The sequence below is a fragment of the Aulonocara stuartgranti genome (assembly GCF_965226115.1).
Source record: "Aulonocara stuartgranti genome assembly, chromosome: 7".
Taxonomy (NCBI): Eukaryota; Metazoa; Chordata; class Actinopteri; order Cichliformes; family Cichlidae; genus Aulonocara; species Aulonocara stuartgranti.
Genome location: NC_138945.1, coordinates 33,042,845 through 33,066,737, shown reverse-complemented (window position 1 = coordinate 33,066,737; position 23,893 = coordinate 33,042,845). Strand labels below are relative to the sequence as shown.

The following is a 23,893-nucleotide window of genomic DNA, read 5'->3' as shown; positions in this document are numbered from 1 at the left end:
GAGCCATAGCTTGAATGGATGTTTGCCCCTAAACTTTACTAGTACCCCAAAACTACGCCAATTGAAAACTCTTAAAAGAAACATACCTTTGCTTTTGTAAATAGAGAATCAGATGCCTGATTACGCCTGGGTTTGACCAATGCTAATCTACCCTCCAGAGATCAGAAACACAGCTGTATAGCTTTTCTCTGCTCTGAATAAATGAATCTGGGGCTCATCAGTTGCAAATGAAAACCAGCCAATAAAAGGTATCTTGCTCACTTGCATACTATGAAGGTTTTTTAAGCATTGCTTACCCTGCTACAAGGCCAAGCATCCAACACGCATTTACGCTGAACAAAGGACATTATGTTAAATTTACATATCTTTAGGCCGATTTTATTCAGTGGAGTATTTGCGTTTTTTTCTGAACAAGGATGTTATTAACTTTTCACTGTAGAGAATAATGTGGGAAAACAAACTCAGTTAATAAAGTTAATTCTCACTTTCAAAATCCTACTTGGAATTTGGTAAAAAGCATTTAGATTAATAGTTTGTTGGGCTTTTTTTCATTGTTTTGTTTTTATAGATGTATTCAAATTCCAAAGAAGTCCATAACATCAGAGTTAGGTTCTTTGTAAAGAATTGAAAAAATGAATGTCTTTTAAAGATAAAAAAGTATTGTATACTTCATTTGAAAAGATTAAGAGATCTATATTTGTACAGTGTCTTGTGACTGCTGTGTTAGTCACCAGCACACAGCTTGACTCCAGTTTGATACAAACAAAAGCAATGCTCTGATTCTCTTTTAACTGCAAATATTTCTGTAGCAATCAGTGTCAGTGTAAGTATTGTTTCTCTCCACATAACCATAATCCAAATCTCATCATCTCAAAAACGATCTTTCCTTTTCAACATCACTGACGGTGTCTACAGTAGTTTGCTTGGGGGCGTTCTACACTGTTGCCTATTTCAGCCGTTTAATAATTGAGAAGCTGGTGTCAGCCTGGTTTAGTTTGATGAAAGTGCCATCTTGCTGGCTGTGCCTTTCATTACGGCTGTGTGCAACGCCAGCAGTCCCTTTTGGGTGGCAATGGGGACGAACAAAAGCTAGCACAACACATTTACTCTGGTGTGGCTAGAATTCGGTGAGGTATTCTGACTGACACGGCCCAGCAGGAGACAAGTCGATGTCTTTTTTACTTACATCCTAAAGATTTTGAGGCAAGAAACTCAACACTTAAAAGCCTGTGCAGCTCCAGAGGTTTGGGGTTTTTTTTGGGGGGGGGGGGGGGGGTTTCACAGGTTGAGGTTAGCTGCAGTTATGCATGGCGTTTGCTGAGATCACCAAAATGGATCAGTAATACACCATGTACAGAATTCAAATATGGGCAGGTCTCTCATGTAGGAGTTGTGGAAAATTTACAGCTATTGGAGAAAAAAAAAACAGCTTTAGACGTGGTGCCTAAATGATTGCAAGCATTACCACAAATAGAAATGAAACACGGCTTATTTCAGGAAGCTCATATGTGTGGGTATACTCTGCTATTCGAGATCCACAACTATCATCCTATTCATCTTATTAAAACTTCCCTTGAAGCTTTAATAAGCCCTGGTAGGCCTATTGACTCATTGTTTCTATACCAAAATAGTGATGTTCATGAATCTTCAAAATAGTGAATGCTGAAGTTTAATTTACATAATAGCATTACATTAACAGGCGGCATGAAGTTTAAAGCATAAATGGGTGACTCTTTTAAATATTAGAATGATAATCTTTGCCTTCTAATTCATTTTGTTGCTGATCACATTCGGTTGGCAACACAGTGCTGTATTTCATTGTAGATGGGTTCAGCTACTTTGAAATATTGGAAAAATTGGAATAGTCTTTGTTATAACACTGAATATGTTTCAATCACATTTTTATATTTCTAAAATTATTTTCTAAATCTTTGGAATGCCTTTTAAATAATAAAAAATGATACCCCAGTTAATACACAATTTATTATAATTAAACTGAAAAAAAAATCAATGTAATTTAAGAAACATATTTCTTTCTGTCAGCAGTAAAACAACTATTAACAAATTCTGTTATAAAGTGATATTGTAAAAGGTCAATTATACATATTTTGACATAGCTACAATTATAAGAAAAAGATAGTAGTAAAACATACGAGCATGGTTGCAGTGTGAGCATTACGTCATGCTGCTCAGCTCTGTGGCTATAATATAGCAGTGCACAGTTTGAACTCATTGTATTCAGTTTTGGTGTTGATAAAGTTGACAATTCTGCCCAGACAATGAAATTCACAGACTCTGTGTGTGAGCTATAATAACAGGCGAATTGGTTCATCTTGTTTATTTTATTTTTTTTAAAGATGTTTTTGCTGCATTTCTTTTTAAGACTTCAAAGCATAAATTAACTTCATCTTGGGCTTGTTTGTGATCTTCGTACATGTTGACAGATTATTGAGTAGTACAAATTGTTACACATACCTATAGGGCAGTTAAAATAAATAATACTGGGATGCATATTTTGATCTTAAGAGCTCATTACATGTATTTTTGGTAAGCAGTTGTAATGATTTTAATGTTGTACAGTATTGTGTTGTATGTGTGTGGAAAGGCAATCATATATGTTTAAAATACTGTTATAATAGCACGCTTTGACATAAACAGTCACTAAAACAGTTTAAGAAATCAACATGAGGTGAGTGATGTTTGATTGTCCCATAGGAGAAACTGAAAAAGTAGATTTGGCAGTTCATTCTCTCATTGGTCTTTCCTCAAGCGATCCCTGCTTCTGGGAGATACTGTGCTGGTATCCTACCCCCACCCTTTACGTTAACATGGCTTTGAAGAGAGGCGGGTGTTACACAGTCAGCCCCAGCGTACACTTTGCATGTCCCCTGGCTAATTTCCCCTCTAGTCCCGTTCCACTTGACAGGCGTTCTTCCAAAAACCATTTAGAAGAACACTTTCATTTTCCGCTCTCTCTCCCCTTTACCTCATCAGCTCTAAGGAACCATTAAGAGCTTAAGTGCAAGCAGGCATACACTACTGAGAAAGATCTCAATGAATATACAGTAAGTCTCACACCCCTGATTCCAGTTTAGTCATTTGCTCCCTCACTTCCCCTCCTGCCCCAAATTCTCCCTTGCAGGCACTAAAACAGCTTTTAATATGTGCATCATGCAATCCTCTCCGGTTTTACATTATTAAATTCATCATTTCTGTGATCGAGCAAGATAGAGTTTAAAGTAACTGAATTATTAAGAGTTTTTTTGGTCTATAGTAAGCTTTCTGTCTTGTTTTCTCTTGTTTTTTAAACTTTCTGTGTCTTATGCTCCAGAGAGCAAGATCCTGCTGCTCCTGTCAGCCAATAACTGAACCTCTTTTAATGGAAACGGAGGGCTAATGAGGGAGCGATATATATTTCTGGCTGCACGGCCCAAGTATTTTTCCAGTTGACATAACAGAGAAAAACTGCAAAACATCTTACTTTATCATCATTTAAAATGGCGGACAGTTGGAACAGCTGCTTGTATGACAATGCCAAGATGTCCCTTGGTGAGAAGTATTTCCACTTCTTCGGTGCAACAAACCTCTTAGCCCTCTCAGAGGGACAATTTCATGCCCTCTTCCCTCGATTGCTGGGTCATCCTCAAAAGAACTCCCAGGAAGGTTGTGCCTGGATGATGATGCATGTACTAAAATGTAGATGTGATTCTGCACCCTAGGCACTCCCTCCTATCTCACATGAAGAGATGCAGTCATACATACACAACACAAACCCCGGTGAGTGGTGTATTCTTAGCAGCTTCTGGAGCCTGATTTGGCCCTGGAGCTAAGACAAATAAGGATCTTCTGTTTTACTGGATATCACACCAAAAACAGAGAGGAGATTCTATAGTATATTTTTTTTGAACAGTTTTTAGACTGAAAAGGGGAAAACAGCTCAGTGGCACCTTATATAAAAGATCCACCTCCGCGTTTGCCCTAAATTGAATTTTCTAATCTGCTACCTGCCCCCCTCCTCTCCCTTCTTCTTGCCGTTGGCTTTGGCAGCCACTGTATACTTCATCCTCAGATAACAGTAGCATCAACCCACCCACCTCACTTGTTCTGTCAAAAACACACAAACATCTTGTTTTGCTTCAGTCTTAATAACTGCAAAGCTGGCACATGTACACACACGTACTAAAATGTGCAGATACAAAAATGAGAATAAGGATAACTCACTATGTCATCACATTCACTGCAGAGACAGGTCGAAAAAGATATTAACATATATACAGTGGGGCAAAAAAGTATTTAGTCAGCCACCGATTGTGCAAGTTCCCCCACCTAAAATGATGACAGAGGTCAGTAATTTGCACCAGAGGTACACTTCAACTGTGAGAGACAGAATGTGAAAAAAAAATCCATGAATCCACATGGTAGGATTTGTAAAGAATTTATTCGTAAATCAGGGTGGAAAATAAGTATTTGGTCAATAAAAAAAAATACAACTCAATACTTTGTAACATAACCTTTGTTGGCAATAACAGAGGTCAAACGTTTACTATAGGTCTTTACCAGGTTTGCACACACAGTAGCTGCTATTTTGGCCCATTCCTCCATGCAGATCTTCTCGAGAGCAGTGATGTTTTGGGGCTGTCGCCGAGCAACACGGACTTCCAACTCCCGCCACAGATTTTCTATGGGGTTGAGGTCTGAAGACTGGCTAGGCCAATCCAGGACTTTCAAATGCTTCTTACGGAGCCACTCCTTTGTTGCCCGGGCGGTGTGTTTTGGATCATTGTCATGTTGGAAAACCCAGCCTCGTTTCATCTTCAAAGTTCTCACTGATGGAAGGAGGTTTTGGCTCAAAATCTCACGATACATGGCCCCATTCATTCTGTCCTTAACACGGATCAGTCGTCCTGTCCCCTTGGCAGAAAAACAGCCCCATAGCATGATGTTTCCACACCCATGCTTCACAGTAGGTATGGTGTTCTTGGGATGCAACTCAGTATTCTTCGTCCTCCAAACACGACGAGTTGAGTTTATACCAAAAAGTTCTACTTTGGTTTCATCTGACCACATGACATTCTCCCAATCCTCTGCTGTATCATCCATGTGCTCTCTGGCAAACTTCAGACGGGACGTCTGGCACTGCGGGATTTGATTCCCTGCCGTTGTAGTGTGTTACTGATGGTGACCTTTGTTACTTTGGTCCCAGCTCTCTGCAGGTCATTCACCAGGTCCCCCCGTGTGGTTCTGGGATCTTTGCTCACCGTTCTCATGATCATTTTGACCCCACGGGATGAGATCTTGCGTGGAGCCCCAGATCGTGGGAGATTATCAGTGGTCTTGTATGTCTTCCATTTTCTGATGATTGCTCCCACAGTTGATTTTTTTCACACCAAGCTGCTTGCCTATTGTAGATTCACTCTTCCCAGTCTGGTGCAGGTCTACAATACTTTTCCTGGTGTCCTTCGAAAGCTCTTTGGTCTTGGCCATGGCGGAGTTTGGAGTCTGACTGTTTGAGGCTGTGGACAGGTGTCTTTTATACAGATGATGAGTTCAAACAGGTGCCATTCGTACAGGTAACGAGTGGGGGACAGAAAAGCTTCTTCCAGAAGACGTTACAGGTCTGTGAGAGCCAGAGATTTTCCTTGTTTGAGGTGACCAAATACTTATTTTCCACCCTGATTTACGAATAAATTCTTTACAAATCCTACCATGTGAATTCATGGATTTTTTTTTCACATTCTGTCTCTCACAGTTGAAGTGTACCTCTGGTGCAAATTACTGACCTCTGTCATCATTTTAGGTGGGGGAACTTGCACAATCGGTGGCTGACTAAATACTTTTTTGCCCCACTGTAACTAGACACACTGACACAGGTAAATTGTTTAGTAATTATGCATTTAATGTTAGTAAAGCAACTGACAAATGTAGCAAGGATAAAGAAAATAAAGGTAGGAAAAAAAAAAAAGGTAAGGAACTTGCAACAAATGTTTCTGGCCATTCTTGAACTGTAATAGCAGGCAGTCTGACCTCTGCGACACGTATGTTAAGTTAGTAAGCAACAGCAAAAAAATAGGTGAATAAACATATATTGAACCTCTGTCTTAATGTGACACTCATATGCCATATGCGTTTCATACCATTTACTGCCTTAAACTGAATCAATCAATAGATCAAAAATGAATGGGCAGTTCTTGTCACCTTCATAGTCAGCAGGATTTATTTCAACAACACCCATCTAGTCAAGAGCGTGTCTGTTTCATGCCAGAAGCCACAAAACCTCATTAAGTGTCATCACACAAAAAAGGGGATTTCTTTTTCTTTTTTTTTTTTTTAAATGAAACTAACTTCTTAAAAAATTTAATATTACTTAAAATTAAGCCACACAGTATGAAATTAACTTCAAAAATGAATCTACTTTGTATTGACTTTCCATTTGCCTGCAGTGCTAGTCTTGCAGAATACAGCAATTCATCTCCAGCACACTTCTTCATCCTGCTCTTATTTAATACAAGTAAATGGGTGTAAATGGGTGTGGAAGACAGTGCCCTAAAGCTAGTGAAGCAATAAGATCTTTGTGTGATTGGCTAAGTAGTTAATAAACAACTCACGTAAGACGTTGTCCTTGCTTTTTATTGCTGATACTCTTAGTAGTTTTTAACCAGAAACTTTTATCCGCTATTCTCCATTCTTTGAAGAAACAATGGTGTGTTGAGAAAAGATTTTCAAATTAAGTAGGAATGCTGGGATGTGGGATAAAGTCTGTTGCCTTCAGTTGAGATTTTTCTCAATTGTATTTGAGACGGTTTTCTTTGCAGCATTGTGCAGCTGAACAAAACTCCAGCAATAACCTAGCATGCAAATGCCAAGATGGAGAAATGCATATGGTTTGTTGGGATGAGACTGCTGATTCTTCATATTAGGTTTAGCAGAATACATTTACTCAGGTAGAGAATTATGAAGTGCAGTAAATACATGTGTCTTTCTACCAAACAGTGTGGCGAGGAGTGGTAGTAGCACAAAATCCACATGTACATTTATGTTGGGTGGCGGCCAGGAGCGGAGGCCCTGGCGGACTGACCCCCGGCTGCCAAGACTGGCAATAGGGACATAGAATGTCACCTCTCTGTTGGGGAAGGAGCCTGAGTTAGTGCGTGAGGTTGAGAGGTACCGGCTAGATATAGTCGGGCTCACCTCTACACATGGCTTGGGCTCTGGAACCAGTCTCCTGGAGAGGGGCTGGACTCTGTCTCAGTCTGGAGTTGCCCCTGGTGAGAGGCGGCGGGCTGGGGTGGGTATCCTAATATCCCCTCGGCTTGCTGCCGGTACGTTGGGGTTTTTCCCGGTGGACGAGAGGGTTTGTTCCCTGCGCCTTAGGGTCGGGGAACGGGTCCTGACTGTCATCTGCGCTTATGCGCCGAGTGGCAGTTCAGAGTACCCAGCCTTCTTAGAGTCCCTGGGGGGGGGGGGGGGGTGCTGGAGGGTGCTCCACCTGGAGACTCTGTTGTCCTGCTGGGAGACTTCAATGCTCACGTGGGTAACGACAGCGAGACCTGGAGGGGCGTGATTGGGAGGAACGGCCTCCCTGATCTGAACCCGAGCGGTGCTCTGTTATTGGACTTCTGTGCTAACCACAGTTTGGCCATAACGAACACCCTGTTTGAACATAAGAGTGTCCATAAGTGCACGTGGCACCAGGACGCTCTAGGCCGTAGGTCGATGATCGATTTTGTAATCGTATCAGCAGATCTGCGACCATATGTTCTGGACACTCGGGTAAAAGAGAGGGGCTGAGCTGTCAACTGATCACCACCTGGTGGTGAGTTGGATCAGGTGGCGGGGGAGGACGCTGGACAGACCTGGTGCACCTAAACGCGTAGTGAGGGTGTGCTGGGAACGTCTAGCAGAGGCCCCAGTCCGCGAGATCTTCAACGCACACCTCCGGCAGAGCTTCAACAGCATTCCGAGGGAGACCGGGGACATTGAGTCCGAATGGACCATGTTCAGCGTCTCCATTGCCGAAGCTGCTGCATTGAGCTGCGGCCGCAAGGTGGTGGGTGCCTGCCGTGGTGGTAATCCCCGAACCAAATGGTGGACACCAGAGGTGAAGGGAGCCACCAGGCTGAAGGAGGAGTCCTATCGGGCTTGGCTAGCCTGTGGGACTCCGGAGGCAGCCGACAGGTATCGACAGGCCAAGCAGAATGCGGCTCGGGCAGTGGCTGAAGCAAAAACTCGGGTGTGGGAGGAGTTCGGAGAGGCCATGGAAAAAGACTTTCGGACTGCCTCGAAGAGATTCTGGCAAACCGTCAGACGTCTCAGGAGGGGAAAGCGGTGCTCTACCTGCACTGTGTATAGTGCTGGCGGAGCGCTGCTGACGTCGACTGAGAAAATTGTCAGGCGGTGGAAGGAATACTTCAAGGACCTCCTTAATCCCACTGACACGTCTTCCGAGGAGGAAGCAGAGTCTGGGGATGAGGGGAATGACCCGCCAATTTCCGGGGGCGAGGTCACTGAGGCAGTTAAACAACTCCTTGGTGGCAGAGCCCCTGGTGTTGATGAGGTCCGCCCCGAGTTCCTGAAGGCTCTGGACATTGTAGGGCTGTCCTGGTTGACACGCCTCTGCAATGTTGCGTGGAGATCAGGGGCAGTACCTGTGGACTGGCAGACCGGGGTGGTGGTCCCCATCTTTAAGAAAGGGGACCGGAGGGTGTGTTCCAACTACAGGGGGATCACACTCCTCAGCCTCCCTGGGAAAGTCTATGCCAGGGTGCTGGAAAGGAGAGTTCGTCCGTTAGTCGAACCTCGGATACAGGAGGAACAATGCGGTTTTCGTCCTAGTCGCGGAACACTGGACCAGCTCTTTATCCTCTCCAGGATACTTGAGGGTGCATGGGAGTTTGCCCAACCAGTCTACATGTGTTTTGTGGACTTGGAGAAGGCATTCGACCGTGTCCCTCGGGGTGTCCTGTGGGAGGTGTTGCGGGAATATGGGGTGTCTGGCCCATTGCTACGGGCCATTCGATCCCTATACAACCGTTGCAAGAGCTTGGTTCGCATTGCTGGCAATAAGTCGGATTCGTTCCCGGTGGGTGATGGGCTTCGCCAGGGCTGCCCTTTGTCTCCGGTTCTGTTCATAATTTTTATGGACAGGATTTCTAGGCGCAGCCAAGTGGCGGAGGGCTTTTGCTTTGGTGGCCTCAGAATCTCATCTCTGATTTTTGCAGATGATGTGGTTCTGTTGGCTTCATCGGGTGAAGGCCTCCAGCTCGCACTGGAATGGTTCGCAGCCGAGTGTGAAGCAGCGGGAATGAGGATCAGCACCTCCAAATCTGAGGCCATGGTTCTCAGCCGGAAAAGGGTGGAGTGCCCACTCCGGGTCGGGGATGAGTTCCTGCCCCAAGTGGAGGAGTTCAAGTATCTCGAGGTCTTGTTCGCGAGTGATGGGAGAAGGGAGCCGGAGATCGACAGACGGATTGGGGCTGCAGCTGCAGTAATGCGGACGTTGCACCGGTCTGTCGTGGTGAAGAGGGAGCTGAGTGTAAAAGCGAAGCTCTCAATTTACCGGTCGATCTACGTCCCTACCCTCACCTATGGCCACGAGCTGTGGGTAGTGACCGAAAGAACGAGATCGCGGATACAAGCGGCAGAAATGAGCTTCCTCCGAAGGGTGGCTGGCCTCTCCCTTAGGGTGAGAAGTTCGGCCATCCAGGAGGGGCTCAGAGTAGAGCAGCTGCTCCTCCACATCGAAAGGAGCCAGCTGAGGTGGTTCGGGCATCTGACAAGGATGCCCCCTGGGCGCCTCCTGGGTGAGGTGTTCCAGGCATGTCCCACCAGGAGGAGGCCCCGGGGCAGACCCAGGACACGCTGGAGAGATTATATCTCTCGGCTGGCCTGGGAACGCCTTGGTATTCCCCCGGACAAGCTGGAGGAGGTGGCTGGGGAGAGGGAGGTCTGGGCCTCTTTGCTTAGGCTGCTGCCCCCGCGACCCGACCCCGGACAAAGCGGATGACGATGGATGGATGAATGGATGGATGGACATTTATGATTTCAGCTTAATGCAAATACCAGTATGGAAACATTGTCATTCACAAGGGTATCAAATACTCACATTTTCAAAGCCAGTAGCATCAGACTGATATTAACAAGGTTTCCTTTGGTATTGGTGTCTTGATCAGGCTGAGTGTTGGCTATATTAAAGTTCAACATTCCAAGGGCACTGCTAGTTATAGGTTAACTGGCTAAGTTAACTCACTGAGTTAATCCAGGGAAAATGGTACAGCCAGTGCAATGCACACCAGTGTCGAAGGACAAAAAAAAAAAAAAAGTATATTTCAGACTGGACCAAAGCAGCAGACCAAACGTCCACTGCAGGGCCTAAATATGCTGTACTTTATGGAGCTGATTCTTTTTTCTTCTCCATGATGATCCTTGTAATCGTCTTTCAAACCCTCACAATGAATCTTTACTCATTAGTTGGAGCCCTGTAGTGTAGCATTCTAATTCTGCAGGGAATAAGCATCCACAACTATCTTCCCATTTGTCTTATTAAAACTTCCCTTGTAGCACCTTTTGATTCCTCATTGCTGTTTTATTTCCAACTGTGAAGCATTTGAGTTTAGAAAATGTGAGAAAATAAAGGCTGAAGGAAGTCGGCTGGAATGAAAATGTGGAACAAGGAGGCACTATGCCATTTGTGCTATTTATATCATTAAGAGGTTGGTGGCTAATGTGCAGCCAGGCAAGGAATCCCATGAAATCACCTCTATGTAGGAAGAGCATGGCTGTAGTAGCATAAGAGGGTTTACAGCAATGACCAGTGTATCCTGACAAGCTGTCTGCGCTAGACAGACTGTACCCTATGAACCTTGAAACTGTGTGAAGGTAGTTTAGTCATAAAAAATACTTCGTTGTTCTCTTCAAAAGACATAGGTTAGAGTAATTAATTGTGTGTCAATAGTTTGAACTGCACAATGCTTTTTGGTTATGAAATCTCAAAGAGTTATTTTGGGCTCCAAGGCCTATCAGGTAAAAATAAAAAAACCCACCAATTTAACCAATTCAAACGGTTTTACATACATTTTTTAAAGTAAGTACAATATTATTTTTGCCTTCTTTATGCATTGCTTATATAATAAGGATCAAATAGGACTGCAACTTTTGTGCAGAACTGGGGGGGTATTGTTTTTTTTTTTTTTTTGTGTGTGTGTGTTGTTGTTTTTGTTAGGGGGGTGGGGGGGTGTGTGTGTGTGTGTGTGTGTGTGGGGGGGGGGGGGGGGGAGGGGGGTTTCTCTCCTCCTGCGCAAAGTTGCTGGTTCTTTCTCTACAAATGTTTAAATCATTAAAGTGTGGTTTCCTAAAGGGAACAGAAATATTTGAGGAGATCACATATTTTTAAATGGCTCCCTATAGGCACAATTTTCTTTTTGAAAATCCACATCCACCCATGAAAAAAGCATGTCTTAGTAGACCAGAATAATGCTGCCTGAAGTGCCTTTTCTACTCAAAGTGACCCGTACTAGTTTAAAAAGTTTAAATAAAATACCTATAGCCTACCTCACACACCTCTTACATTTATGTTGCCCTGTGCTTTCTATGAGTAATGGCTGCATGGCTACTGTTTGTAATAAATTTTGCTACTTAATTAAATTATCACTAATTGATCTTGCATATTATCTGAAGACATCCTCTGTGTGAACAAATTAATCCCACTTCCCGTCATTATATTGCTGTTTCCATGGTCCTGTGGTGCACCCTGTGTGACTGTGTCTTATAACAGGGTGAAATGGCACTTGGTAGGTTAAATCGTGACTCAAAAATGGCTGTAGGTTATCTGTCTCTCCGTGTTACCCATGTGAGTAGTGACCTGCGGTTGGTGAGCCCTGCCTCTTTCCCAGTGTCAGTTAGGCACAGCGACTCCATGACTTTGAGGATGACTGGAGCTATGGAGCTATTTTTATTTATTTATTTTTATCTAATTACATGCATGTATTATAACTGCATTTTCTTCCTCATTGTATTGATTCAGCACGGGTCCATTTTGACATGATAGCATCACACACCACCTACAGCTTTGTCATATACACTTCTTAACACTTTAAAAATGCATCAGATCTCAATAGAAAAAAACCCAAAACAAGACAAAAAACACATGCTGAATATCTGTCTATCCTGATATAGACCGGGTAGCGTGTTAGGAATGAAAGGATGCCACATCGTTTAATGAAAATAAAACGTGCCTGTATCCATGCCTCACAATGTTGTGGCATGCTCCTAATGAGATGACGGACAGTGTCATGGAGGATATCCTCCCAGATCTGTTCCAGGCAGTCACTGAGCTCCCGGACAGTCTGAGGTGCAAGCTGGTGGTGTCAGATGTGATGGAACAAATGTCCCAGAGGTGTTCTGCTGGAGCTTGGGGGCCTGACAATGGTTTAAATTCCTTCATCCTCCAGGGACTGCCTGCTTTCATGTCTGTAACATGTTCTCAGGGGGAACCCTGCTTATGACTTTTTTTGATCAGACATTCACACCAGTGGCTTGCTAAAAGCAACTTTGTAGTCCTCCATCAAAGTTAATGCTATACTTCCCTGATGGGTTGAGGACCTTCTATGGCCCTGTCCAGCTCTTCTACAGTAACTGCCTATCTCCTGGACTCTCCTGCATTATTAGTGGTGATCATTTTTGGATAAGAATGTGTAAAGTTAGTTTTATATTCTGGTTCATAATATAATGTACATTCAAGTTTTGTTAAATGTCACATTGAGGCTGTCATTTATTAACTGCTGAGTATGACACTGTCACTAGTAGTTGCATTTGGAGTGCTACTTGCACTTTTGCACCCTCTGGCAAGTGTCAACAGCCACTTCAGTAGAAAAAAGGGGAAAGGAAAACAATATCTCCTGTAGCTGTTTGGCAGTTCGTCAGGATAAAATCTTATTATGTCAGACAGTCAAAAGTGATTTGGAACATGTGAACATGTTTTGCATAAAACAAAAAGAAAAAAACACAACAATGTCGTAATGAATTAACTAAGCTAAAATACCTGGTAGTAAAAGGAATAATAGCCAAATTCCTACTACATTTAGATGCATTTAAATTTCTGCGGCCTGCTCTTACTATTAGAGACTTTTTTTTTGTATTAAACAAATTTTGTCACGGTTGATTAAGGCTCTGAAGTGAGGAAAGTAATGATGGATAGATATGTTTGGCTTGTAAATAGTACATCTATTTTTGAAAAATAGAGATAAAAATTATATGTCATCAAATTATGTATACCAATAGGAAATGACACGTAGGCTTTTTGATCGAAAGAACCACTGTAGATTCAGAGGAGGAAACGTGTATGAGTAATGCTTTCCCCTCTTTCAACAAGTACCAAAAATATAACTGAATGAACCATTTAGGCAGAGCCTGCTCCCATGTAATTTTGTTTTCTGCACTATCATGTTCAAACGCAAATGCCTACACAATATGGGAGGTTTTTTTTCCAGAGTAGAAGGCATACATGAGTGAGAAGAAATACAGCTTGTTCTCTGAAATAGTGAATGGAGATAAATTTGAAATTTCGGCCCCATTACACTAGTCAGTTCAACTGAATTGTAGGGGTGATGAAATCACAATGAGATCTTCTTACACTTAAAGTATATTTGCAATATATAATTCATATATAATATATATATATATAATATATAATTCATGCACCATAATATGGTGCATGAATCTCAGATCGGAAATCACACATTCCACAAGACATTGCAGTCAGTCTTGAATACTTGGCAGCAATGTTCCCAAATCTGTTTAATAAGTTTACTCTTTACACATTAAAAGTTTAGCTGTGGTTTAGTAGCTAACAAATTTCATTCAAATGAGATACAATTTTTTTTTTTTTTTTTTTTTTTTTTTTTTTGTTCATTTCACAGGATCATGTCCACGTCCCATCCCCAGATATATACTAAATCCTTTAATCCAGGATCAGATAAGTACTACAATAGTTCAGTAGACCCATCATATGAATGTATGTCATTATATTTATCTTCTGATTATTGTATATTTTTCAGTAAAGTTAAAATTTGTTTCCTGGAGAAACTGATGCTTTAACCTGACACTAGACTGTGTCTCAAATCAACCTCAAACTATTTCCGTATATACTGAGGTAAAACACAGTTTAAGTCTCCCTTAATCTCAAACCTTACCTGGTCTCAAATCTTCATTTTATTTATACCAGTGCTTCCTAGAAATGGAACAGCTTCCCTATCTGCCTTAAAAGCATTGTGTGGTATATGGATATTAATAACTGATAGCCTGAGATGATTTAAAATCATCTGACATAATCCTAAAATTAGCAAACTTTTTTTCTTTTTCCCTATAAAATTCCAAAGATGAACATATTAGAAATTGCTGCTTTACACACCCAAAAATTAGAAATGAACGTCTTTCCTTTCATATCATGTGAAGACTTCTGTCAGTCTCTTAAATGTTAGTGCATCAAAAACATTCACAAAAAGAAGGCTTGGCATAAAAATGGAATAAACCACCCCAACCAATCTGTACCACGTGATCACTTAGATCGTGATCACTTAGACTTAGTGATGGTTCTGTTATCTTTTAGGCATGTGTGACCGTTAATGGAACTGGCATGCTGGCATTTATTGATGTTTATACTGCGGACAGTATCAACACAATGAATTCAGGGTTCTAAGCCAAGAGTCAACATCAAAATTCAATGGACAATTTTCATCATTTACAAGACCATTAATTATAAACATGGGTTCATAGTAACCCAAGAGCTTGACAGTATCTGGCTGACCAGTCAAAGTAGGTCTTTGACTGGTCAGCCAATAATTAGATTACATTTACTTACCGAAGCATAAATCAAAGGCAAAGGGATCACACAACAAGCTGACTGTGACTACAGTGAAAGCATCGTTGAAGGTGTCTGCTGATGAAGGTCCACAATTTCACACCGCTGTAGAATCGAAAAGATTTTTCACAAATTTTTAAACATAGTTGTATATTGTGTATTTGTCCAATTACTTTTTAAAGCTCTAAACTTTGGGATTATGTGCTAAAAGGGCTCCCAAACAGTTCTTTCTATATTGAAAACTGCTCAAATTAAAGCAGAGACTTGACACTTGAATGTGCACTTCATTGTCTTATGTCAAAATTAATTTGCCAAAGCACAGAGCCTGAATAGTACTGACAAGTGTACAGTCTGGAGTATAGCGCTGGGTAAGCGGTACAGAAAACCCTCCAACCATGATAGAAATCAATTACTGTAAACACTGCACATGCAGTATATAAACCATAGCAGTTTGGTATTATGGATAAACAATGGGGTGTTTGAAAGGCTTAAATTGAGTTGACTTATTTCTTTTTTACCTCTTATAAAATGAAACTGTACCACTGCCTAAACACAATACAATTAATCATCTAAAAAGGTTTTTATCATGATCATTACATTATGAAAGAGTCCATTTTAATTTACATCTTTGCCTCTTACTGATGCCAAAACCTCCCTTGTGTAACCGTTGGCCAAACTACTGTCCAGATGAAATAATTGAATAATAAAAGTGTTTACAACATCTCTATCATACTTAATCATATTAAAATGTATTGTATTGCATCAGACAGTCCTGACTTGAATTTCATTTACTCAGTGACTACAGATCATGATTCCCTATTAAAATATTTATTAAGTCAGTTTGTGAAGGAAACACAGAAGCAAATTACAGTTTCTCACCTTCTCATCTTCAGATTTAGAAATAATCTGTAAGACTGAGCAAAGGCTCAGGAGACTTGCTGCAGGACAGTTTTGCACCATATTACATGAACTCACATATACTGTTGGTTCCCTTGTGTCACTTTGCTAATGAGTTATTCACGCTTATAAAATGTTGATTAATTGAACGGTCTCTGACTACATAATAAAACACGTGAACTCTGATTCAGGGTGACTTTCTCCCTATATTAGTTATTGTTTCATTTCATGATAATATTTCATAAAGTGAGTCACTGCAGTCTTATTCCCAATGTAAAATAAATAAATAAATAAATGAAGGTCTAAAATAGGAAAATGGAAAACTGACCTCCCGTTCGTGTCACTCTTGCAGAAATCAATAATCACGATTGTAACCATGTTACCAAGATATGACCTAGACAAATACAAGTAAGATGGCATTGGGGAAGGACGAATTAATTTTTAATCAAACAAATGCAGAAACTTGGTTGTAAAAGCTGAGTGTTATAGAGAAGAACTAAGGAAATGCCATTTCTGAGATGAGAGGATCTGCGGGGAGCCAACATGACCAAAGAAGAGCCCCTGCATTTCTAGCGGGGTCCCAGAAGACGTGTGGGGAAAAACGGGGAGATTTTGATTTAAACACTGTACCTCCCAGTGCACAGCCAAACTGTGTGATCTAATAACATTAATTCTATGAGAAAATGTGTCAACTGTCAGTTGAGATTTTGCTGTAGTGTTCCTAATGATTATATCCGTGTCTGGTTTCATTAAGCCATTGTAGGCACTGCCGAGGGCTTGGGGACCCATGTTTCTGGATCCACACTGCTGTACAAAAGTTTAAGATGTTCAGATTTTTACAATATGTAGCCTCATTTGGAAGGCATCTGATTTGCCTCAAGTGAATTTCGCAGTGTGGCTATGGTAGTAGGTTTAGAGTTTGTTGACTACTCTTAAGACTCCTGTATCATACAGTACAGCCTCAACAGAGACCTGGTCTCAACAATCTATTTGAACAGACAGAAGCAACAACAAGGCTTTTCTTCATAGATTAACTGGGAGATTAAACATTAACTCCAATTTAAGATTACCAAATTAACTATTATTAACCAAATTACCTATTAGCTCCACCAGTCTGAGAAGAGATATGGATTTTATGATGGCTGTAGATGCTTTTGCACAGAAATAAATGCTTGTTTGTGCAGCAAGACAGCCCACATTGTTACTGTGTGTTCATGACTGTTTAATAACTATTTGTCAGACTCTGTGTTTGACATGTTTTTAGACTTTTATTGTGGGAATCGGTGACAGCTGATAGAGCAGCAGACTGATGGCTTTGGTGGGAATATGTATCATGTTTTCTTAGAATTCGCTAGAGAGGGGGAAAAAAAGATTGCCTTTTAGCGATGCTGTTTGGCTGATTGTGCTTATTAAATCCTGCATTGATACATTCATTTGGAGTGAAACTCTACCAGTTTAACTGCACTCATCTCTGCTTAGGTTTTGGATTAATGCAGAACACCTGGCCGATATCCAGTATCTGGTACATTTTAACGAAAGAGGACTGAGTAGTTAGGTTGATGCTAACATTAAACTCAGGTAATTTCTCTACTTATAAAGCTAACATCCCTGATACAGATAATAGATGGTTTTCCTACCTCATCTTCAACTGATATCCTGTTAGACATCCTTGTGCTCATCCCTAGCCCCAAGGCTTTAAGCATTTTACTGAGGTAAAGATGGGTTTAGTACACAAAAAAAGAGTAGACCAAGGCAAAAAAGAATGAGACAGAACTGTGTCAAATATATGGGGAAGCTAAGACTAATAAACTGCTGGAACTGTAAGAATATATCCAATGATTGGACAGAGGTATGGGGGAAAATGCAGCTTAAATATACAGGGGAGACAGTTGCACACATGTGCAACGTGCTAGGGTGGAGTAGGCAGTGATGCAGGAAGGTGGCACAGGAGGGCAGTAAGTAGGGAGAGTTAGGAATCATGCCAAGCCTTCACATTATGACGTTATTTTTGTGCCACTATTCTGAGCACACGTAAAAAAAAAAAAAAATGTGAGCGCACGTACAAAAAATTTGCAGGTGCAAGTCAAGTGTTGCATTTTGAGGAGAAATTTATTTCAAGCGAAGAAAAGCTAAATTTGAGTGAACAACATTCATTGCTGCATGCAAAAAAAAAAATGTATTTCAGTGTTTGCTATTATCCATACACACACACACACACACACACACACACTAGCAGCCCCTCTCGCTCAGTTTTTGCATTTGCGCTTGCTCGCAATGTGTTGCTTGCGCTCTCAACATTTCTGCCCGTGCGCGCTCAAATCTTTCTGTACACCGTAGGGCTGCCACGATTACGTCGACTATCAAAATCGTCGACGACTGATTTAATAGTCGACGGGTCGTTTGAACCTTTGTAAGATCATAAAAGACGCAGGAATAAGTAGTAGGATTTAAGTGTAATAACGGACTGAAACAGAAGATGGCAGCACTGCATGTACAAGGATGCCAGCTGCCGTTAAACCCCGAAGAAGAAGAAGCTGTGTCCCAGAATTCATAGCGCAGCCCAGCTCAGTTTCCAACAATGGCGGCAGCTAGTTAGTTTTAATATTACTCTTATTATTCTTTCTGGGTCACAAAATAAACGTTTAACATATTTTCAAGTGAGAATGTAGCTGTGTAAACCTCAAATATCTGCTCAGTTTATCAAGACACCACATATTTTCAAAAGCGCTCCGACGTTTTCGGAGACATCTGTTACCCACTAGCTCGATAGCTAGCCGGTGAGAACACCGGACTCCCGGCAAATCGTTTTCAAACCCACCGCCGTCTTTCGCTACTCAGGTTAAATATATATAAGTCACTTAGATAACTTAAAAATGTTATTGTTTGGCTTTTTTTAGTATTTTATTTGTTCCTGAGTAAATCGGTTTGGCTGAGATTAAAGTTATAGTTTTTACACAGCTGAATAAACTTCAAGCAAACAACTGATCAGAATCTGAAAGGGTTTTATTGCCAAATGTTGAGCGGGTTTACAACATTAGGAAATTGCTGCGGTGCTTCGGTGCAAACATACTGTTATAAATTAAGCTTAAATAGACATGAAAATAAAAATGAGAATAAGAATTAAAAGTGCTAAGTAGATAGATAGATATATACATGAGTGCAGGTGGTGATCAGTGCCAAACATGGAATGGTGCAGTGACACAGCGTAGGGTCATGTGTTAGTGGCGGGGACAGTCATACGGTTATTGTTCATGTGTTCAACAGCAGAGGGGAAGAAACTGTTCTTATGGCGAGAGGTTCTGGTGCGAATGGACCGGAGCCTCCTGCCTGAGGGGAGCAGGTCAAACAGACTGTGTCCAGGGTGAGAAGGGTCAGCTGAGATCCGAGCTGCACGCCGCAATGTCCTGGAGGTGTACAGGTCCTGCAGAGATGGGAGTCTGCAGCCAATCACCTTCTCAGCAGAGCGCACAACACGCTGCAGTCTCTGTTTGTCCCTGATAGTGGCTCCAGCGTACCACACGGTGATGGAGGAGGTGAGGATGGACTCGATGATTGCAGTGTAGAATTGCATCATCGTCCGTGTTGGCAGGTTGAATTTCTTCAGCTGCCTCAGGAAGTACATCCTCTGCTGGGCTTTCTTAATGACGGAGGTGATGGTTGGCTCCAACTTCAGGTCCTGGGTGATGGTGGTACCCAGGAAGCGGAATGAGTCCACAGAGGTGATGGGGGTGTCAGTCAGGATGATGGGGGGGGAGTGGAGCTGTGTGCTTCCTGAAGTCCACAATAATCTCCACTGTCTTCTGGGCATTCAGCACCAGGTTGTTGTGGCTGCACCAGGACACCAAACGTTCAACCTCCCTCCTGTAGGCAGACTCATCCCCCCCGAGATGAGTCCAATAATCAGAAGTGTGAGATGCTCGAGAATATACTCCGGTGTCCTGTTACAGTATATTTTAGATAGCAAGGAGTTTATTAAACTTCACCGAAACAATCTGCAAATTTCATTAAAATTTAATAAACTATCATCTTGTCTTTATTTTTAGTTAGCACATACCTTAAACACTTAAAGCTGTAAGCTAATGCTAGTTATATAAGAGCAGATGCATGCTGGTGCAATAAGCTGTACGTTTTACGTCCAATGGATGCATGATCTGATTAGTCGACTAATCGCAAAAATAATCGGTGACTAGTCGACTATCAAAATAATTGTTTGTGGCAGCCCTAGTACACACCGTTATATTTGTGCCACAAAACCAGCCAATCACAGACTTGGATGCAAAAAAATCGGACTTTTTTCGTCACCAATCAGCTCGAAATGACGAAATGCAGTATCCCAGAATCCATTTCGTCCAAAATTCAAACGAGGCAGTGGCGGAGGAACACAGAGTGGCAGCGTTTAAAATATCACTCTTTCTGGTTCACAAAATAAACTTTTTAAGATATTTTCATGCGAGAACGGTGCTGTGTAAACTTCAGGGTGAGGATGCCAGTGGGTAACAGGCATCTCCGAAAACATTAGAGCACTTATGGAAATATGTGATGTCTTGATAAATCGAGCAGATATTTGAAGTTTATTTGAAGTTTGGCTGGTTTTGTGGCACAAATATAACGGTGTACAGAAAGAGTTGAGCGCGCACGGGCAGAAATGTTGAGAGCGCGAGCAACACGTTGAGAGCGCGAGCAACACGTTGCGAGCAAGCGCAAATGCAAAAACTGAGCGAGAGGGGCTGCTAGTGTGTGTGTGTGTGTGTGTGTGTGTTCGCGTGCACGGATAATAGCAAACACTGAAATACATTTTTTGCACGCAGCAATGAATTTTGTTCACTCAAATTTAGCTTTTCTTCGCTCAAAATAAATTTCTCCTCAAAATGCAACACTTGCACCTGCAAACTTATTTTACGTGTGCTCAGAATAGTGGCACAAAAATAACACCATATCACATATCCAGATCATTTTACTTCTTACCCACATTTTAGTGTTTAATTTTAAAATGACTAAATTCATACACCTTACACATCTTCACTTGACAGCTCACAATTTCAAAGTGAAATTGAGACAAAACCTGAAATTTCTTGTTTACAAATTGTTTGAGATTAAATTGGTACTTGAAGACCCTTTGTCAACCTTTTCTGCCATCATTCTTTTTAAATAAGTCTCCATAGGCTTTTCACACCTGAAATCGTGCAGTTTATGACATTCTTCTGGACTGATATTGTCAAAGTGCTTGGAAACGTCCAGGTCTCAAATGTTCCCTCTGGGTTTTAGTTGGGCCTCTTATGGACAAAACGAGACTTTTCTCAATTTAGTGGCCAAATTAAAATTAAACTGTCCGCTTTCACTGTGTCCCTATGGGTGAGATCCACACCCATAGTATCATGCTGCCACATGCTTCATCCAAATATTTCAGTTTCTGACTCAATGGTTTTCCTTATGCTCATACACAGCAAAATCTCCAGTGTTAAATTAACACTTTTGACAGTGTTATATGTTTAAAAGTAACCTAGTCAGTTTTGAAGATTAACAATGGCTAACACTGAGCAGTGCTGATTTTCTAACACTGGAAAATAACTCAAAATGTTAGAAATATTCCAGTGTTAGAAAATCAGCACTGCTCAGTGTTAGTCTTTGTTAATCTTCAAAACTGACTAGGTTACTTTTAAACATATAACACTGTCAAAAGTGTTAATTTAACACTCAACAGTGTTGTATTTAACACTCAGAGGTGTGGACCCATATAGACACTCTCCAGTGGTAATTTAACACTGGAGATTTTGCTGTGTAGATTTGTTTTAAATGCTCGCACTCATGATAAAGTATTTATTGATGGCAAGTTGTTGACATGGTCGTCCTTGTGTCAGGTTATTTTGTCTCTGCAGAGAATTTCTGAAACTCTATTAGCGTGAATGTGACAGCTCTTGGTTTTTACTCTGAAGTACGTCGTTTCTAGGTGCTCCTATGAATACTCAGCTTTTGAATTTATTTCAACCCTTCCCCTAATGTGTGTTTCACAAATTCATTGTGCCATTTTATTCATTTTTCTTGACACACATCCTTTTATACACACTTGTGTACTTTTCTAAAGAATTTAATTAGCCACAGTGGAACTTTTAATTTAGTTCTTGACACATCTCAAGGATAATTGAAGCAAAGACGATACACCTGACTATAATTTGGAGAGCCCTGGGGTTTGATTGTTGTAAATAAGAAATTGTACTTTTTGTAAGTGTGTTGATTATACATTACCAATATACAGATTATAGGTTATTTAACATACATTATTGTTTAGAAAAGTTTTAAAAATTGCTTATCACCATATAGTGTGATGTTTAAAAAAATGATTTGCGTGCTGCTTTAGCTCACGTGGTTGAGGAGATGACACATGCTGTGGTTTGATTCTGCTGACCATTTCCCTCTTGCTCGCTCCTTACAAATTAAAATAATAATAAAAAAAACATATGTACAAATGTATTATGTATATGTTGCAATTTCAAATCAAACAGTACAAATTCACTTTTCAAAGATGGAGGAAACATTCAAGTCAATAAACAATCCAGTGGGCTCAGTGAAGACAGCAGTTAATAAGGTTAAGAATACACAAAAGCTAAAACAAAAAAATCTCTAATGTTTAGTTTTTGTTTTTTAAATTCTTTTGTCACCATTTTGCAGTTGTTGCTACATAGTTGTTTGCCAGAAGTTGGCATATGTCACCGTTGTCATGTAGAGGATTCTTTGTAATCACATTAGTTTTGGTTCTGCACGATGAGGTGGAGTGGAGAGTAGTAGATCTTGTGGTAGGGTAGTTTTATGGTTCTGAACTAAGCAGTTTCAAGAGCATCCAGCTGTGCTTTCTATAACCAGCTCCAAGGTTTTGCTGAAATTTAGTAAGTAGTAGTTAGCTGTGTAACATAGTACCTTGCCACTCCCAAGTAGGCCATTTGATCAATGATTGTGAACCGATATGCTACTGCAGTATCATCAGCGCACATCAGTCCAGCAGAAACACATTGGATTTACCCTGGAATGAGACAAATGTATTTTTAAACTCTAAATCAGTAAATTTGAATTTATTTGAAAAGGGGTTCTATTTTATCACATGCCTCTATGATGAAATAAAAAGACAAGCAATTCTGTCATTAAGTTTTCAATTTGTTAGCATTTGCATTAGTGTTTGGCAGGTTTAACAGACAGCTGCAGGAGAAGTGTTGTTGAAACTGCTGAGGCTTTACATTCACAGATGAAGGACGAACGTTAACAAGTGTGACAAGGAGACAGAGAAAGTAACCATATGTGTTCTGACAACGGAAGGTAGAGAAAAGGGGAGTGAGGTGAGTCTGTGCATGCAATAGAGTGAAAGACCCTCTGAAAATCCTGTTGTCCGTGATGCAACACTGTTCTTTATTCTTCTAGTTTAAGTATATTCATGATTCAAAGCAGATAATCACTGAAGCTTTGTGTGATGAAACGTACTTCAAAATTAGTCAAATCTTGCAGTCTAACCTCGTCACACTTTCCTAGCTGGCCCTTTTGTGTTACCTAATGTGAGCAGCATTTTAAGGCACAGGAAATAATATTGGTGGTATCCAACATTTGGATATGAGACTCAAATGCTGAGATGTGAGAAGATTTTCTGTTTTAAGTCCTGCAGTGAAATAACACAAATAATGTATGACACTGTGGCCACGTCCTTCATTACACTAGCAGAACATTCCTTTTTGAGTATGATTGCTGAAATGATGCATGTAACCTAACAAGGTCAAAAATTATTACTTGCCTTATTTATTTATGTATTATTGTTTGAGATATGTGAAGTCAGATTTATTGCGTGCTACATAATATATACAGAGAAAGACCTGAAGGGAAAAAAACTGCTGCTTCTAATGCGGTCATCCATCACCTGCCTGAATCACAGCTATCATAAATCATAACATTCAAGCAGAGATAAACATGCATGTGCATACACTTAAATAAATATGCATACACATTGAGATATTTCATTAGGGGTGTGCTCACTTTGCTCCCAGCCACAAATCACTGAATCGGATGTGCTCAGGGAAATCGTTGAGCTCTACATATAGACCATGGATTAAATGCCTCCCTTAATTTGTACAAATAGAATATTGTTTGTTTGTTTTTTTTCAACTT

The 23,893-nt window shown here is 40.9% G+C and overlaps 2 protein-coding genes across 4 annotated transcripts in view; one reads left to right on the top strand and one right to left on the bottom strand.

The window, feature by feature from the left end:
* lrrtm4l1 (leucine rich repeat transmembrane neuronal 4 like 1) overlaps nt 1-23,893 on the top strand; it is a 90,042-nt gene that overhangs the window by 47,936 nt on the left and 18,213 nt on the right. The window lies entirely within an intron of this gene.
* Nucleotides 18,861-23,893, bottom strand: part of LOC309709922 (uncharacterized protein) — a 322,961-nt gene continuing 317,928 nt past the window's right edge. For both annotated transcript variants that reach the window (XM_082538906.1, XM_082538907.1), the window contains exon 2: nt 18,861-19,805. In XM_082538906.1, the coding sequence (XP_082395032.1) occupies nt 18,963-19,559 (597 nt within the window). In that variant the 5' untranslated portion in view covers nt 19,560-19,805 and the 3' untranslated portion in view covers nt 18,861-18,962. The remainder of the gene's footprint in view (nt 19,806-23,893) is intronic.